A 15,649-nucleotide genomic window follows, 5' to 3' on the forward strand; every position below is an offset into this window, starting at 1 on the left:
ACCGGCTTTTACTTTCGTTACCAAAAATCCAACGGAAAAAAAAGTAGTCTAGAATTTCGAGACTCAATAGCATACGTTGTGACAGTGGGGAATATTGTCCAAAATTAATCAGCACAGCGGAGACCACTCGAAAATGCAGGATATTGGAAAAGCGCACGTTTTCCAAGTTGATTAATTTCGCACCACTGCATTGCAATTGTGTGCGTTCGTGTGTGCCTGTATGTGTGCGTGTGAGTGTGAGAGAGTGAGTGGCACACGCTTCTTACCTGTCAGAAATTTCCGCACTTTTCGTTGGCTAACAAAGGCATCGCCACAAAGATGACACAAAAAGTTGCCAAAAAAAACACGTAACGAAATTTCCGCTATTTATTTATGTGCTCTCGCCTGTTATGAATTAAGTGTCCTGCATGTGTGTGTGCGTTCCTGTGCGCTTTGTTGTTGCCCATCGCTTTGTCAGTCCTCGAAAATGTTGCCACAAAAAATCACAAATTGCGGGATCAAAGGTGAAGAAGTACGGAAGGGGCACAATTCCACAAATATAATGAAAATATCTTAAATCCATCAATATGGTTTCAGATGATAACAAAGAAAAAACGATTTTAGGTATTAATGAATTGCACACCAATATGGATAAAGCTTCAAATTAAAAACGATTTTCGACATTTTAGGCTTACTTAGAAACATAATGGAGCATTAAGGACCTCAAGTTATAAAACGAGCATTATATTTGCGCAATTGACTTTATTTCTAAGAAAGATTTGCTTTTGCACAAATTCAAAATACTTTAATATTTTACTTAAAAGAAAACTTTATTTTATTTTAATTATAATCTGATTACAAATTAGATCATCAGACATTATATAAAATGTTATTTTTCTAACTTATCGTATTATCATATATTTTTGCCTACAAAGTTATGCTTAAGATTTGAAGATTATGGTTAGTTTCCAAAAACAGAAAATCCTTTTAAAGAAATTTGAAATTTAAAATGCCGCAAAAGGCATTCACTGGGAAGCGCGTTCGGTGCAGCAAACGGTCACCCCAGCCGCTAGGCACGACCCTTGCCATTCGCCCCGAGCAGCCGCCCAGTGCCATCTCCAAAAAGACACGTAAAGCAACAAAAATAGAGAAAATCACTCCGCATAAAAGTAGCAAATTAATGAATTAAACCAAACCGCACACAAGAAGCACACACAATGGACGCTGGCGTGTGGTACCGCTCGCTGCCCCGCTTCACCCGGTACTGGCTGACGGCCACCGTGGTGCTGAGCATGCTCTGTCGCTTCGATGTGATACCCCTTCATTGGCTTCATCTGGACCGGTCGGCTGTTTTCGGCAAGCTGCAGCTCTGGCGCTGCGTGACGTCACTGTTCGTCTTTCCCATATCATCGAACACGGCCTTCCACTTCCTCATCAACTGCTTCTTCATCGTGCAGTACAGGTGAGTCTTCCAGCTGTGCACAGCACACCAGATGGTTACGACTACGGATTTCGTTTGCTTTGCAGCTCCAAGCTGGAGAAGGATCAGTACGGCCGGGGTCCGGCTGATTACCTGTACCTGTTGATTGTCTCGGCGGTGCTGGCTAACATCGGAGGCATGATCTTCAACGTGTACTTCCTCATGGACATGCTCGTGCTGGCCATCACCTACATCTGGTGCCAACTGAACAAGGACGTCACTGTGAGCTTCTGGTTCGGCACTCGGTTTAAGGCCATGTACCTGCCCTGGGTGCTGGCCGCCTTCGAGTTCATTTTCCACTTGTAAGTCGTGCACGGTATTCCCTTATATGAACTGGTTGTAATCGGTAATCCTCTGCAGCTCCCTCGCCTCTCTGGTGGGCATATTCGTGGGCCATGTCTACTACTTCTTCAAGTTCCAATACTCCCAGGATCTGGGCGGCACTGCCCTGCTGGAAACCCCTCAGTTCTTGTAAGCATAAGAACGCATCTTGTGGTGCCAGCGATAATAACCCGTCGTTTTGTTGCAGGAAGCGCATGGTGCCGGACATTTCCGGTGGATTCGGCGGCTTCGGACTCCCGCCGGAGAGCAGAGCACCACCTAGGCAGGCTCCCGAAAGTCCCTGGGGCCGGGGCATGACCTTGGGCCGCAACTGAGCTCCAAGCTGATCCTTGAAACACTAGACTAATTCCCTTTTTTACGGTTTGGTTTCCTCTATTTCTCAACCAAGCTCTTTACAAAGCTCATACTTTTTCAACTATTTTTTAATCACCACACGATTTGATTCTCTGGCGACAGCAATAAGTTAACATGTTAAGTGGCAGGATTGCAGTGTGCATTGATGAAATTATATTAATATATGTTTGTACATATACGATCATTAAACAAGACAAAAGTGTCCGGCGATGTGATGCATTTCAATAGATATAGATTTGGTGAAACGAAACGAAGCTTCTTTTGTTACATTTAAATTTATTTCGTTTAAAATTTCTATGCTAAAAATTTTACAGCGACACGCATCGTTCAACAATATTTTGCATTACATTTTTCACTTTTCGTGGAGGGGGACTCTCTGTTTTGATGCTTATTCCGTGTTTTTTTTGTTTTGTTTTTTTTTTTGCATTTTTCTTTTGTTTGGGGCTTGGTCGAAAAGTTACAACATTCCTCTTAAGATTTGGATTTACAAAACCGACGCATAAAATACTTAACATCTATAAATCGTTAATGGTTAATCATCTGTTTCGGGTGTGGCATGTGGCATTCTCCTTCCGTTGAAGTTGAAACATGTGTGGTTCTTAGCCGAACTAGGTCTATACATGTGTATATTTATATGTGCGATAGGGGTTTGCATTTCGAAATTCATCAGATATTTACATGTTCGTGGTTGGGTCAACTAGGGTCTATAATCTCATACAATTAAGAATCTTTCAAGTTGAACATTTAAACAATTTCATCGCTTTCTTGCGCGCTGCTCGAATTTGTTTGTGTACATTTTCGCTTTTTTCGCAACTAACTTAGGCAACTAAATTAGAATGAAATTATGCTAGGCAAAGGTTGGGGTGAGAGGTTGAGTTTGGGGTTGGGGCGAAGTGTGGAATCTATTTACAAGCTATACAAATTAAGGTAGTCCGCAGAGGCATCTGCCCTATTTACAGGAGAGAGGGTGATCGATTCCAGGCTCCGCAGATTGCAGGCGAATGAAATGGGCGCGCGTAAAACTAGAACTAACACGATTTCCAGGGTATACTTTTCACTATACGATACTATGTTTAGAACAATGGTGGTTTGTGTGATTTGGCAACTTAACTACTGCGAGCGTTTCAACGTTCCACAAACGGCTCCACAAACACAAGCATAGAGAACTGTTTACGATTATCTTGCACTTTGCTCCAAGGCTGCGGGTTGCGATCATTAGAAATAAGTGGGAAAACCTTCGACATTGACGCTAAACTACCAACTAAACCTAATTCAAACCGGGTCTGCTGTGTGTGTGTGGGTGTGTGTGTGGTGTGTGCGTTCTCTCACTCGAATATCTCGAAATGGGGATCGTTTAAGGTAACTTAATTGCTGATTGGACAACCGATCTATTGGGTAGCTGCTCCTGCGCTGCTCCCTGTTCCTCCTGCTCCCAACGGATGTTCCAGGGGCTTTTGCTTCTGCTTCGGCTGCTGGGGCGACGTCGAGACGATGGCTGCCTTCACGGTGGTGGTGGTGGTCGTCTCTGGCGATATGTTGCTGGTGCTCTCGATCTCAATGGGCTGCTCTAGGTCCATGTCCACGTACTCGATGGCACTGTCATCCTCCGGGTGCAGCTCAATTACTGAAAATACAAGTAATAATAAATTAACGTATCTGTTCAACTCCATTACATGCACATTAGCTATAGAGACTCACTGCTATTGTTTAGGTCCATGGTAGATGGCTGCTCACTGCGCTCCCCAGCATCCTCCTCGGCGTCCTCGTCCTCCTCGATGATAACATCGTCCAGATTTTGCTTCGGTGTGGTGGCAGACTTGGTGGCCGCCTGATCCAGCTCCATCTCCCAATCGGTGGCATTGAACACCACCAGGGGCGAGTTCTTCACCGACGCCTGATTGAGCTCCGCAGCGGTGCCGTTGTCTGCCACAATGATGGGCATGTTAATGATATCGATGGGTGTGTCCTCCGTGATGAGTTGGTTGGCTTTGGGCTTTACACCGCCCGAGGGATTGGGAGATGAGCCCGCACTGGTTGTGGGCGCTGGAGAGGTGCTTGCGCCGATGACCAGCACGTTGGATTTGGGCTTTGTGGCCAGCGTGAGTGCCCTCATTCCACTCGCCGCACTTGCTGGCAGGAAGACCAGGTTGTTCTTACCACCGCCCGCAGTGGCGAAGGTCAGTGTGGTCGGTTTGCTGCCCAAGCTTGGCTGCTTGGCACTGGAGGTCAAGCCGGATATGGTCGTCGTGGTGGTGGTGGGACTGCTGCTTCCGCTGCTCGCGCTCCCTGTCGCCGGCTGGAGTATCTTTTGTATGCTGATCCTCTGCTCCCGCGCCGCCAGATTTGTTGGCGACACAGTGGTGGTGGTGGTCACCACTCCCCCCGCTGCAGATACCGCAGTGCTGCTTGCGTTATTAAACTTGTGAATAATGCTGCCAGCTGGCAGTTTACCTGGCTGCAGGAATAGCTTGCCATTGGGTGAGCAAATCTTTATGTTCCGCAGGGCACTGCTGGGCACCTGCTTGATGGTGGCTGCTCCGCCGGAGCTGCTGGTCAGCTTGATGTTCCCTAGAATCTGAGGTCCAGACCCTGCTGCACCGATTCCGGTTGCTCCTGCGGCACCAATAACGGCTGCGCCGGCGGCAGCACCACTGGCTCCTTTGATAGGCGGCGTTACCTTCGCTCTGAAGAGATTCGCCGGCATTGTGGTTCCGGCCGAGGGCAGCGGAGTGATCAATGTGTTGTTTAAACTACTAGCTGGTATATTCTTGATGATGTTGACGGTGGAGGCGCTGCTTAAAGGAGTGACCCTGGAGTCCTTGAGTGGCGACAAAGGACCGCCAATGGGTTCCGTATACGGCAGCAGGCGGACCGCCGAACTGGGCAAGGTCTTCGGCTTGGCATCGCCCTCAAGGATGTTGAATTTCTTGGGCGTTGTCTTGGCGCCCGGTGACAGGAGCGTGGAGTTGGCGGAACTGGTGGGCGAGGCCACGGCTGCTCTCAGCTTACCGCCCATCGAAGGAGCCGGAATCTTCTGAACACTGATTATCTGCGGCGCCAATGGAAGATTCGCGGTGGAAATGGGCGTGGGTGCAGTGGCCGCAGCGGGCAACGCATCCGAGTGTCGTTCCTCCGCCACAAACTTCTTGGTGGGCGAACCCTGACCTGGCGTGGACACCGGCACGGGTGTCGTTTGCAGCTTCTCCTTGAACACTATGGGAGAGTTGGCGAATCCCCGCGAGGCCGGCGTTGTGGGCGATCCAATTTCGGCGGACGCCAGACCACCTTGCGGCCCATAGATCACGGGCTTAATGGTCTTCAGTGGCTTCAGCGTGACCAGTGGCCTCGGCTCGTTCAGGATGGTGTATGGAGGAGTGGCTGTGGATGTGGGCGTGGGCGTGTGGGTGGGCGTCGAGGGATTGGATGCCGCTAGCGTTTTGAGCGCCTCATCCAGCACATACTCCACGTGCGGCTGCACCACCATGTGATTGGGCACCGTCTCCTGCGCTTGCATTAATACTTTCTGTTGCTGGTGGTGCTGCAACTTCTGTTGCAGCTGCTGTTGCAGTTGCTTCTGCGCTCTTCTGCCGCTCTTGGCGGGTGCGGCTATCCGCTTTGCTGCCGAAGGCTCTCCGCCAGCGCAGGCCATGTTCCTGCCGCCCAAGGGACTGCCCGACTGCGTGGAGGGTGACCCGCCCAGGCTGTTGCTAAGATTCCGTTTGCTGGCCAGCCGCTGCTTGTGCTTCATCTGCTGCTGGTAGAAGTAGCGCTGCTGTAGCGTTCGCGGAGTTAGCCGCTTCTCTGGGGGCACAGGGTCCGCCTCCTCCACGCCGAGATTGGAGGTGGGATTGAGCTGCTGTTGCAGCTGCGAGGTCGGCAGATGCGGTTGCTGCGGATGTGGTTGCTGCATGTGCCTCTTCTTGTTGGGCTTGCCGTCCATTCCGCTCTCGTTCTCCTTGCGCTTCTGTGTCATTTTCTTCACCTCGTTGGGCACATCGGGAACTTTGAACTGTGGGAAGGAAGAACATGGTTTAAAATCGTTGAAAAATTAGTATTTCTATATGATTTGAATATTTTTATTGCTCAAAACAAAAGTTTTTGTAACTATTTCTGAAAACAGGAGAAGGTTTATCTTAGCTGTATTATATGTGCATTTTTAGGTTTAAAAACGCATTCTTAGAAATAAAATATTTGCATATTTATTTATGCTCGTTATATAATCCAATTCAAAATCCAATTCGAACGGCACGGAAAGTTCACCCTCTATCGATAACAGCTGGACGCCAACAGAATGTTAAGCCCAGTTAACAGATACTCACAGATTTCTGTTACTGGCAGTTAAAGTTAAATAGCTGATTACCAAAGATATATCCACAAATAAACGAAAAACGATTGGGAAACTCAAAAGGCGGCATGCGACTATGTGGACAAGAACATCGTAAGAAGGCAATCGTACTTTTTACATTTTCCCGCCTAATTAGCTTTCTGATTGGAACGCCACATCCCAACTGGATTGTTTGAGTGGCAGATTATTATTTTCATTGGAAATCCAGATTTTTTTCTTCTATTCCGAGGATCCCCATCATTTGCGTTTATATTCCAAAAGGGATTATTAGCCCATGGCCACTTTTTGGCAGCGTCCAAAAGCAGCCACCCACTTGTTTTCATGGCAGGTACAGTCTGCACATTCGCTATCCTCTGGCGAGGGAAACTACATGGCTGGGATTATGTAACTCACCGGCTCCTCCATGATCACCATGGCGGTATCCTGGGTCCGGGCACCACGCGGATATTTCAGGCTCATCAGCGAGGCCTGCTCCACGAGGGCTTCTCCGAAGTGGGCCGCCGTTTCGGCCGGAGCCGCCAATTTGGCGTTTTCCTCACAGGCTTTGGCCGCCAGGTCATTGGCAACGATGCTGAGAGCAGTTTGTGGACTAATCCTGGGAAGCAGGGGATAAGGGCGTCGTCCCTCGCGCGACCATTCCTGCCAGGTGTTGGGCCCACAAACGCTGCAAGGGCAGTAGTACAGATACACAGGGGATTAGTATGGGTTTTCCACTGGTGTACGGTCGTAATCTCACTTTTCCGCTATGGTGCAGAGCTGCTCGTCGTTGGCCGCCCTCCGCACTTCCGCTCGATGGCGCTCCTGGTTGATGTGGAAGTGCTGGCGCAGCTCCTCAAGCAGTTTCGCCTTGGTTTCACTGAGGGCTCCTTGGGCGCGAAAAACGCTTACCACATGCGAATAGGACTCAAGTTCTGGTGGGCACAAAAACATAGACAACAGGAAGAATGTGCTTTAGTTGGCTGCGCTCCAATCGGCGGCCGATCCTCGAGAGCTCCCAAGGATGGAAGTGAATTTCGTGGACCACTCAGCTCTCACCCAGTCGACGCAGCATGCCTCGGCACTCGTCCCGCGACATTTCCAGCGTTTGCGGCCACATCCCGACTTTCCCGTGATTTACGTCCTTGGCCGTCGGCGATCCCGTGCTTTTCCGGTTGCTTGAGCTTTGGCCAACGCAGGATTAAGTCGCTAATTCAAAAAATACGGATAAATGGTTTGCTATTCCTAATAAAATAAAGCAATAAGAATATCGAACTATCGATGGGCGATAGGCTCCTGCGGTCACACTACGGCTAGGAGGAAATAAAGGTATCGAACTATCGCAGGTGGTAGGCCAGCGATAGATCGGATGGGATAAAATAAATTTCATTAAAACTAAAAATAAACAAACAAATAGTTGCAGAGGTACACCACTTTCGTTGGTATCACAAAGATTTATATTTGCACAGTAATTTCATGAACTTAGCTATGAGCAAATGTGTGTTATTTCGAAAACCAACTGTTGTGATATGGAACAATTATGTATATATTTTCAACTACTAGTATTGGATCTGCTATTTTCCTTTTCCCGATATTTTAAAATTTAAATACAAGATTTAAAGTTCCCGCCTAACAGTGGAATATTTAAAATGCAAGTGCACATAAGACCGTTCGATAGTTATCCGATTAATACCCGTTGCAATGTTTACTCCGTTTATCTAAACAATTTGGCCAAGACGATCTCAGATACAAACATTAATGGGAAGAAGTAAAGTGAAGTACATGCCGATCCAGTCAAAAGACAGTATGAAAAGGAAGGCAAAAATGTACATAGCCGGCCTGGCCGGTTTGGGCCTCATCGTTTTGGTATCGATCTACAATTGTACGAGTGGCGACGGTCGGCAGGCGGATGACCAGAAATGCTTCTTCTGCGACTTCGCCCACCGCCGCCAAGGACCTCCGCCCGTCCTGGAGGTGGAGACGTCCGAGTACGTTATCTTCAAGGACAAGTACCCGGCGGCCGAACATCACTATCTGGCGATTCCCAAGGAGCACTTCGACAGCCTAAAGGCGCTCAACAAATGCCATGTAGGATTGGGTAAGCCACGTTTCACATAACTTACCAACCGCACTAATGATCATTTTCTGCGTTCGCAGTCCGGCGCATGGAACAGGGCATGATGCAGTTCCTGAGATCAAAGAACGTGGACCCCAAGGAGGCGATTGTCGGCTTCCACTTGCCGCCTTTTATATCGGTGCGCCACCTCCATCTCCACGGTATTTACCCGCCCGCCGACATGAGTATCGGAAACAGGATCAGCTTTATGCCCTCCTTCTGGTTCAAAAAGGTAAGGAACCTCCTTTACCTCGCCCTCCACCTATTGACATTGCTTTCTTGCAGTCCAATGATGCGATTCGGGAGTTGGAGGACCGGGAACTGTGATATGCGTTTGGTTACGGGAGAGGTGCAATTTAAAATTAAGAGTTATTTCATTACTGCCCTTAGCTTGAACTGTCTGTGACAACCCAGTGAGAACCAAGACCTTTAAAATGTACAAAGAAATACAATAAATATATACAACTTATAATAAAGTGTCATTGTGTTACAAACTTCTGATAAAACTCCATTTCATCAGGCACAATACCCTGTAATTCGTACCGATAAACAGAGATATCGATTTGCGGGAGACCATCAGTACCATCACTATAGCAGTTGCCATTCACTGGGAAGCGCAAAAATGGTCTAAAACTGAAATGTTTTTCAATTTTCCGACATTTTCCGGCCTCCAAAACACTGCTGGAAAATGTTGTTCCGCTCAGCAAAAAGCAAGTTCGACGCCGGCGACGTGATGCGTCGAATGAAGCGCCTGGCGGAGGGCACGATGTCCTCGTACCGCCGCCTCTTCCTTCTGCTCCTCTGCGTCTGTGTGGTCTTCTATATGATTCCGCCGATCTTTCGCTATATCTTCCTCAGTGCCCCCGAACAGAAGGGTGAGTGGAGCGCGTTCAAATGTTCTGGACTAATCCCCGCCCATTGCAGATCCCCACAGCATGTGCATGGACGACCGGCTGACGCCCTTCATCCTCCAGAGCTTTGAGTTCGATGCCAATATCCGTCACGTGTCACCAGCGAAAATGGCCGGTGAACGCGATTTCACGCCCTACGTGGGCAACGGCTATCTGGGGCTGGAGATCACACACGACGCCTATCTGAACATCAAGAATGGCAGGGCCATGCAGCTGCCTATTCGCTTCCAGCCGGTGCTCTCCGTTTTTGGAGGCTCCGTATCTGGCGGCGAAAAGGAAGCCACTGTCGTCGAGTATCTGACGGGAATGGTCCATCGATTCCAGTGCTTTGCCGGTTACTTCGTTTCGTACACCTACTATGCCCATCGCACTCAGCCAAATATCTTCATGCAGGAGCTGCAGATCACTAACACCAGAAACCTTTTGGAGGACATTGAACTAATCATGCCACGCGTCAATCTCCAGAAGCTCACCAGGCGAACAGTGCCCCTCAGGTTTGGCTTGGACTTGACTTTAGTCAGCGAAGAAGTTCATGCCTTTTTAACCCTTTCAGTGAACCCGTCTCCGTTGGAGTGTTTACCTACACAGAGTTGGAGGTGCTTACGGGCACAGTCCAGCTTCAGTCAGAAAATCCCAGTAAATCCATTGTTATTAGCATAGTGAAGCCGCAGATGGACTCCAAACTGCAGCTGAGAAAGCGGGGCACAGTTCGCATTGTGTATCCCACAGCAGTGCAATACTCGAAACCAGTGGCGGAGGCCCAAGTCGGCGGTATAAGCGAGGCCATTGAGCAGCAGGCCACTCAGGCGATGGCCAAGCTACTGCAGAAGCTTGGCTCCAAGCCCTCGAACCCAGGATCCTTGAACAGCGTAAACATCTATCGCCAGGAGCACATTGACGTTTGGACTGATTTGTGGGCCACTGGCTTTACGATAAGCACCTCCAAGGCGGAGAACAGCTTGAACGGCGATCGCATCAATGCCACTATGTATGCAGTTCTGTCCCAGGTGCGCAGCTTTGAGTTTGAGGAGACGGGCGGCTCCAAAAAAGAGGATATAGCCAAGGCGCTGACCTACGCCGAAGGCTGCTACGATTCGTATCACACTCTGCAAGCGGAGAATCTTTGGCGGGAGATGTCCAATCTCCAGCAGCTCAATTCCCTGGTTACATCGTGGATGCTAACGTTGGAGAAGCAGGGCTGCCACAATCTCATCCGAGCGGGAGCTTCGGGAGTCATCCAAGCGATGGTCCTGAGCTTTGGCAGTTTTCGTTTCAGCAATCAGCATCTGGAGTGCAACATCCATCCGAAGTTTCTGCATAGGGACTTCCACTTCAGGCGCCTCAATTACGGCAACAAAACCCATGTCAATGTCACCATTATTGTGGATTATGACAACAAGGCGGTGATCAACATCGCGCTGGATCGTTCGGACAGGAGCTACTACGCTTGCGATGGCGGCTGCCTGGATGAGCCCGTGCTGCTCACGTAATTTTTAACCATTTGCCATCCTCTGGGAATATATGATTGAAATTGTATCATTTTGCAGACAAAATCGACGACAATTCCCAGTCAAACTGACTGAACCCCTAACAGCAATATTATACATAACCGAGGACAAGCAGCACATGGAAGAGCTGCACCATGCCATCCACGTAAAGGAAGTGGTCGAGGGTGAGCATTTTCACAAGGAAAACATATGCCAGGTAACTAATTATTACTTTCTTCAGCTCCCGCGCATGAGCAGCATTTGATAGCGCTGCATCGACATGGCCACCAACTGGGTGGATTGCCCACGCTTTTCTGGGTTTCTGTGTGTGCAATAATCATAGTATTCCACATATTCCTGTGCAAGCTCATTATCAAGGAGTACTGCGAACCGAGCGATAAGTTAAGATATCGTTATAACAAACCGTGATTCTAGTTGTATATAAAAATTGGATGCTAGTAAAATATGATTATCGAAATGCGAAATGAACACCAATCTTTTATACCTGTGCTACTTAAATAAGTGTGTGCTTAACCAAATCTGTTAATTTTCCATATAAAATGCCGAATCGTGTTTACTAACATTTTAAATGCTTTATTTTTTAAAAGGCAGATCATTTAGCTTATATACAGAGATATGGATAGAGAGTGTGCAAAATGCATTGTTTTATCTAGACTTCTCAATTTCGTTGGTGCTATAAAATTCGTACATGTGCCGATTAGAAGGTACTACAGAAACTCCAACTCTACATCGATCTCCACTGGTCCTCCTTACTTGGTAACCTTGTGTATGCTTTCAGCCAGGTACTCAACATTCTTGCTGGTAACTCCCGCCATCGAAACACGACCATCGTTGGTGAGATAGACGCTGTGATCCTTGATTAGCTTCTGGACCTGCTCCGGCTTCAGACCCGTGAAGCAGAACATACCGATTTGGTTGACAATGTGGTCCCAGTTTTGGCTGGATCCCAGTTTGATTAGATTGTCCTTGAGCTTGGTGCGCACATCGATGATGCGGTCGGCCATCAGTTTCACATCCTTTAGCCACTGGGCGCGCAAGTCCTCGTTGTTCAGGATCTCGGCGGCAATACGAGCTCCATGGACGGGGGGATTGGAGTACAGACCACGGATCAGGATTTTCACTTGCGACATCACGCGAGCAGCCTCCTCCTCGTCGGAGCACAGCACGGTGAAGGCTCCGGCGCGCTCACCATACAATCCCATGTTCTTGGCAAAACTCTGGGCCAAGCAGAAGTCGTGGCCATCGGCCTCGAAGGTGCGGACAGCCTGGGCATCGCGGTCAATGTCTCCGGTGGCGAAGCCCTGGTAGGCCATGTCGATGAAGGGATACAGATTGCGCTTCTTCACCAGCGCCGAGATCTCGCGCCACTGCTCCAAAGTGGGATCCACACCAGTGGGGTTGTGGGCGCAGGCGTGCAAGAGAACAATGCTCCTCTCGGGGATTTTCTGAAATACATCATGAACAGTGGGTAAGCACAATGAAGAAATTGAATCAGTGGTAATATGCATCCTCACCTTCAGATCCTCAATAAGTCCGCTGAAGTCAAGGGCACAGGTGTCCTTGTCATAGTAGCGGTATCGGTTCACCGGCAGGCCGGCGTGCTCGAAAATGGCCACATGGTTGCCCCAGGATGGCGACGGGATGTAGATCTCGCGGTTGCCCTGCCAGAACTTGGCCAGGAAGGCGGCTCCGATGCGCAGAGCGCCAGTTCCACTGATGGACTGGGCGGTCACATTGTGCTTGGCCGCCAGGCGCTTGGATCCCTGTAATTCCAGTTTGATTAGATATTATTTTAGATATTCATTGGCTACCAGGGATATAATTACCTTGGCCAGAGCCAGCTCAATGGCCTTGTTGTAGAACTCGGGAATGCCGATGATTGTGGCGTACTCCTTGTCCAGCTTACGGCTCAGCACTCTGTTCTCGGCCTGGTCACAAGCAAGGGCTATGTTTTTAATATGGTTTTAGCCTAAGTATAATCTGAACTCACCTCCCGAACACTGGGAAGCACGAAGGGCTGGGTGTTATCATCACGATAGGCGCCAGCGCCCAAGTTGATCTTCTTGGGATTGGTGTCCTTCTTGAAGGCCTCCGTAACGCCCAAGATGGCATCGGGTGGACCCATCTGCACCTCGGAGAACCATGTTGATCTGAAATAATATTGCCTTTTAATATTTTCATCCCAATATCTGGCAAACTTGCCAAGTGATTTGTGTTTTCCGTCAACCTTTAACCCTAGAATGCCCGTGAACGCCCCACGAAGTGCTTATCTGGTTTGAATTTAATTGGTAGATTACGAAACTGCTTAGTGGGTTATCTCATCCACGTCTGGCCACTTGTGGCTATCATTTAACATTTCGCTTTCATGACTAAAGTTTGAAAGTCATCTAGAGGTTTTCTTGGATTTCGCCCCCACAGTTAACACGTCGCACCCCCAAAGACATGGGGGTCTTAAATAGCACCCCCTCTTATCAGCTGTAAACATGTTATGGGAACTCGGTCGGCGATTACAAAGTATACCATATACATAGATCCACTTGGGCCTACGTCAGCGATAAGGTCGATGGCTGTTTGCTGACGTAGTCGGCTACTTCTCCATATTTAGAGCCGCAATAAATCGTGCAGGTTATCAAACTTAATTAAACTCTTTCAATTAGGCGCCACCTGTCTTCGTCTTCGGATCTGATTGTTTGATTTGCGGAAGGAAATCACTTCCACTCGCTTCGATAAAACAAACCGCCCAAAAGCCCAAGGAGCTCCATAAAAAGGAAATCAGAGCACGCGACCAAAGCGTGATATGACCACGAATACCCTACACTCTGTTCGCTCGGCACATCCGCTCGCCCGGGTCGTTGGACCACACGTGCACAATGTCCTTCAGCGTCATCAGAAGCGTTCGGTTCATAGCGTTTCCAATTTTCTAAATACCGCAGCGGTAGGGGGTGATTTAAAACTTGCAAATTTTGATGAAAACTGAATAGTTTTTGAGGTTTTTTCCATAGTTGATTTCGTGCACATTCAAATATTTAGTAATTGAACATTTTTATTTCTTCCCAGCCACCAATTAACCACTAAATACATAATAGGTTATTCAAGAACGTTGAAGTAAAGTGATTTAAGCTCCTGCAGGGCATTTGGCACTCGTTATCTGGCAACCTATCTATCCATCATGTGCTTTCAAAATGTCCCCCCGAGCGGAATAAAATTGGCAAAAAATAGCATGGAGCGTCATAAAATTGGCTTTAAAAATAAATACACATACGTCCGCTGAACAAATCAGTATATAATACATAAAAACATATGCAAATATTCGCCAATGAGATAAAAACAGCTGGAAACAGCGGAAATAAACGCTTTAGATTTGCGTAGAGCGAGTGATGATGAAATCAAAGGCACTGCGCTGATATAACAGTAAATCCGGAGAACAGATTTAGCAGACCGCTAAAAGTGGAGAACGAGTCCGCGAGGACAAACAAATTATGCAGTGCTGGGGAAAACAAACACAAGTGTGTCGCTGCAGTGCGACCGGCAACTGGAATGACCTTGGCAAATGACACTGCTGCATTTGCAACGTGTACCGCGTGCTGCCGTCTCTTTCCCTAGGGAGCCCTCGCTTCGTCCCGCTTACTCACTTGCAGCGGAGGGCGGCGGGCGCCAATCGGTTGCTGATCAACAAACCGCGCTTACAGATCTGCGACATTGCTAAATGCACTGAGTGGTTGTACTATGCGTCGAGTTAATAACAATTACGAACTGCAATTATCGCTGCCAATCGCCGGCGGCCTCAATGGAATACTAAAGCCAAAAGCGGCGAGCGCAAAAAGTCGTGAGCCGAAGCTTTGCCGGCCTGCGCTTTCGATATTTATCGCGGGGGTGAAAGCTCTCCAGTGCTCCCCTTTCGGACTTTTTCCAACCGAACTCTTGGCTTCGTGCCAAAGAAATAGTTGGGTGAATAAAAACTATTCAAACATCACTTTTAAGTGGATTTTCATATTACATATACATATATATATGGAAATGTAAGGGGGAATGTAAATAAACAATTGTAGCTCGGGAATGGCTTCCTTTTTAAAACCATGTTTCAGTATAAGTGCTTCGCTACCTGTTTCTATTACCTGAGTAACGGGTATCTGATAGTCGGGAAACCCAACTATAGCGTTCTCTCTTGTTTTATATTGAATAATTTAAAAATTAAAAATATATTCCAGTGCTCTGGTCAATTATTTGTCTGCAATGCAATTGCATTTCTTTAATGCATGTACATAATTCGATGAGCTCCGTATAAATAAGCCCGAAATTCGGCGAAAATGTGTCAGTTGATTTCTACGCAACATGTTTCGCCTGCATATCGGTTCTTTGTGCCTCGTCGTTGCATTCTGCATCCTTTTCGGAGGGTCCCACTCCACCAGCGAGTCCGTTTGTGTCCTGAGCGATGCGCCTCAGCAATGTAGTGCCTTCTGCATGGCAGCATTGCAGCCTCTGTATAACCACTGTCGGAATGTTCGGGAGCTGTTTAATATCCTTGCGTCGAATCAAACTGCCCCAGCGAGGAGACTTGAATCCACTTTGCAGAGCAGGCCAGAGATAAAACCAAAAGATACAGTGCCGCCTGGGTTCCAGAAGATTGGATCCAGATAC

General features: G+C 48.0%; 5 protein-coding genes across 6 annotated transcripts; 3 read left to right on the top strand and 2 right to left on the bottom strand.

The window, feature by feature from the left end:
• Window positions 1-1,079: 1,079 nt before the first annotated feature.
• Window positions 1,080-2,365, top strand: LOC120449698 (derlin-1). Its single transcript, XM_039632317.1, has 4 exons — window positions 1,080-1,441; window positions 1,507-1,761; window positions 1,820-1,930; window positions 1,989-2,365. The coding sequence occupies exons 1-4, from the start codon at window positions 1,197-1,199 to the stop codon at window positions 2,113-2,115; spliced, it is 738 nt and encodes a 245-aa protein (XP_039488251.1). The 5' UTR covers window positions 1,080-1,196; the 3' UTR covers window positions 2,116-2,365.
• A 126-nt stretch (window positions 2,366-2,491) lies between these two features.
• Window positions 2,492-7,745, bottom strand: LOC120449689 (BRCA2-interacting transcriptional repressor EMSY). The gene is made up of 5 exons (XM_039632308.1): window positions 7,536-7,745; window positions 7,237-7,411; window positions 6,894-7,164; window positions 3,854-6,164; window positions 2,492-3,779 (listed from the first exon to the last, which is right to left on the bottom strand). Exons 1-5 carry the CDS (start codon window positions 7,594-7,596, stop codon window positions 3,544-3,546), a joined length of 3,054 nt encoding a protein of 1,017 aa, XP_039488242.1. The 5' UTR covers window positions 7,597-7,745; the 3' UTR covers window positions 2,492-3,543.
• Window positions 7,746-8,176: 431 nt separating this feature from the next.
• LOC120446969 (histidine triad nucleotide-binding protein 3) lies at window positions 8,177-9,068 on the top strand. The gene is made up of 3 exons (XM_039628242.1): window positions 8,177-8,574; window positions 8,634-8,824; window positions 8,878-9,068. The coding sequence occupies exons 1-3, from the start codon at window positions 8,235-8,237 to the stop codon at window positions 8,917-8,919; spliced, it is 573 nt and encodes a 190-aa protein (XP_039484176.1). The 5' UTR covers window positions 8,177-8,234; the 3' UTR covers window positions 8,920-9,068.
• A 59-nt stretch (window positions 9,069-9,127) lies between these two features.
• On the top strand, window positions 9,128-11,475 carry LOC120446951 (uncharacterized protein KIAA2013 homolog). Its single transcript, XM_039628207.2, has 5 exons — window positions 9,128-9,467; window positions 9,517-9,997; window positions 10,057-10,989; window positions 11,051-11,175; window positions 11,232-11,475. The coding sequence occupies exons 1-5, from the start codon at window positions 9,281-9,283 to the stop codon at window positions 11,417-11,419; spliced, it is 1,914 nt and encodes a 637-aa protein (XP_039484141.1). The 5' UTR covers window positions 9,128-9,280; the 3' UTR covers window positions 11,420-11,475.
• Window positions 11,476-11,563: 88 nt separating this feature from the next.
• LOC120446959 (aspartate aminotransferase, mitochondrial) lies at window positions 11,564-14,815 on the bottom strand. 2 transcript variants are annotated; one of them, XM_039628229.2, is made up of 5 exons: window positions 14,644-14,815; window positions 13,002-13,161; window positions 12,838-12,939; window positions 12,526-12,774; window positions 11,564-12,456 (listed from the first exon to the last, which is right to left on the bottom strand). In XM_039628229.2, the coding sequence occupies exons 1-5, from the start codon at window positions 14,709-14,711 to the stop codon at window positions 11,761-11,763; spliced, it is 1,275 nt and encodes a 424-aa protein (XP_039484163.1). In that variant the 5' UTR covers window positions 14,712-14,815; the 3' UTR covers window positions 11,564-11,760. The 2 variants fall into 2 exon arrangements, with proteins under 2 accessions (XP_039484163.1, XP_039484152.1); XM_039628218.2 differs by lacking the exon at window positions 14,644-14,815 and adding an exon at window positions 13,828-13,947.
• Between the last annotated feature and the right edge of the window lie 834 nt (window positions 14,816-15,649).

Source organism: Drosophila santomea, chromosome 2L (genome assembly GCF_016746245.2).
Source record: "Drosophila santomea strain STO CAGO 1482 chromosome 2L, Prin_Dsan_1.1, whole genome shotgun sequence".
NCBI lineage: Eukaryota > Metazoa > Arthropoda > Insecta > Diptera > Drosophilidae > Drosophila > Drosophila santomea.

Coding starts and splice junctions, on each gene's coding strand:
- LOC120449698 (XM_039632317.1), top strand. CDS start 1,197: ATGGACGCTGGCGTGTGGTACCGCTCGCTGCCCCGCTTCACCCGGTAC. Junction 1,442..1,506: donor TTCTTCATCGTGCAGTACAG/GTGAGTCTTCCA, acceptor TTTGCTTTGCAG/CTCCAAGCTGGAGAAGGATC. Junction 1,762..1,819: donor TTCGAGTTCATTTTCCACTT/GTAAGTCGTGCA, acceptor AATCCTCTGCAG/CTCCCTCGCCTCTCTGGTGG.
- LOC120449689 (XM_039632308.1), bottom strand. CDS start 7,596: ATGTGGCCGCAAACGCTGGAAATGTCGCGGGACGAGTGCCGAGGCATG. Junction 7,412..7,535: donor AGGCATGCTGCGTCGACTGG/GTGAGAGCTGAG, acceptor TGTGCCCACCAG/AACTTGAGTCCTATTCGCAT. Junction 6,165..6,893: donor TGGTGATCATGGAGGAGCCG/GTGAGTTACATA, acceptor TCCTTCCCACAG/TTCAAAGTTCCCGATGTGCC.
- LOC120446969 (XM_039628242.1), top strand. CDS start 8,235: ATGGGAAGAAGTAAAGTGAAGTACATGCCGATCCAGTCAAAAGACAGT. Junction 8,575..8,633: donor CAAATGCCATGTAGGATTGG/GTAAGCCACGTT, acceptor CTGCGTTCGCAG/TCCGGCGCATGGAACAGGGC. Junction 8,825..8,877: donor CCTCCTTCTGGTTCAAAAAG/GTAAGGAACCTC, acceptor GCTTTCTTGCAG/TCCAATGATGCGATTCGGGA.
- LOC120446951 (XM_039628207.2), top strand. CDS start 9,281: ATGTTGTTCCGCTCAGCAAAAAGCAAGTTCGACGCCGGCGACGTGATG. Junction 9,998..10,056: donor AGGCGAACAGTGCCCCTCAG/GTTTGGCTTGGA, acceptor TAACCCTTTCAG/TGAACCCGTCTCCGTTGGAG. Junction 10,990..11,050: donor GATGAGCCCGTGCTGCTCAC/GTAATTTTTAAC, acceptor ATCATTTTGCAG/ACAAAATCGACGACAATTCC.
- LOC120446959 (XM_039628218.2), bottom strand. CDS start 13,916: ATGAACCGAACGCTTCTGATGACGCTGAAGGACATTGTGCACGTGTGG. Junction 13,162..13,827: donor ATGTGCCGAGCGAACAGAGT/GTAGGGTATTCG, acceptor ATATTATTTCAG/ATCAACATGGTTCTCCGAGG. Junction 12,457..12,525: donor GACTTATTGAGGATCTGAAG/GTGAGGATGCAT, acceptor GATGTATTTCAG/AAAATCCCCGAGAGGAGCAT.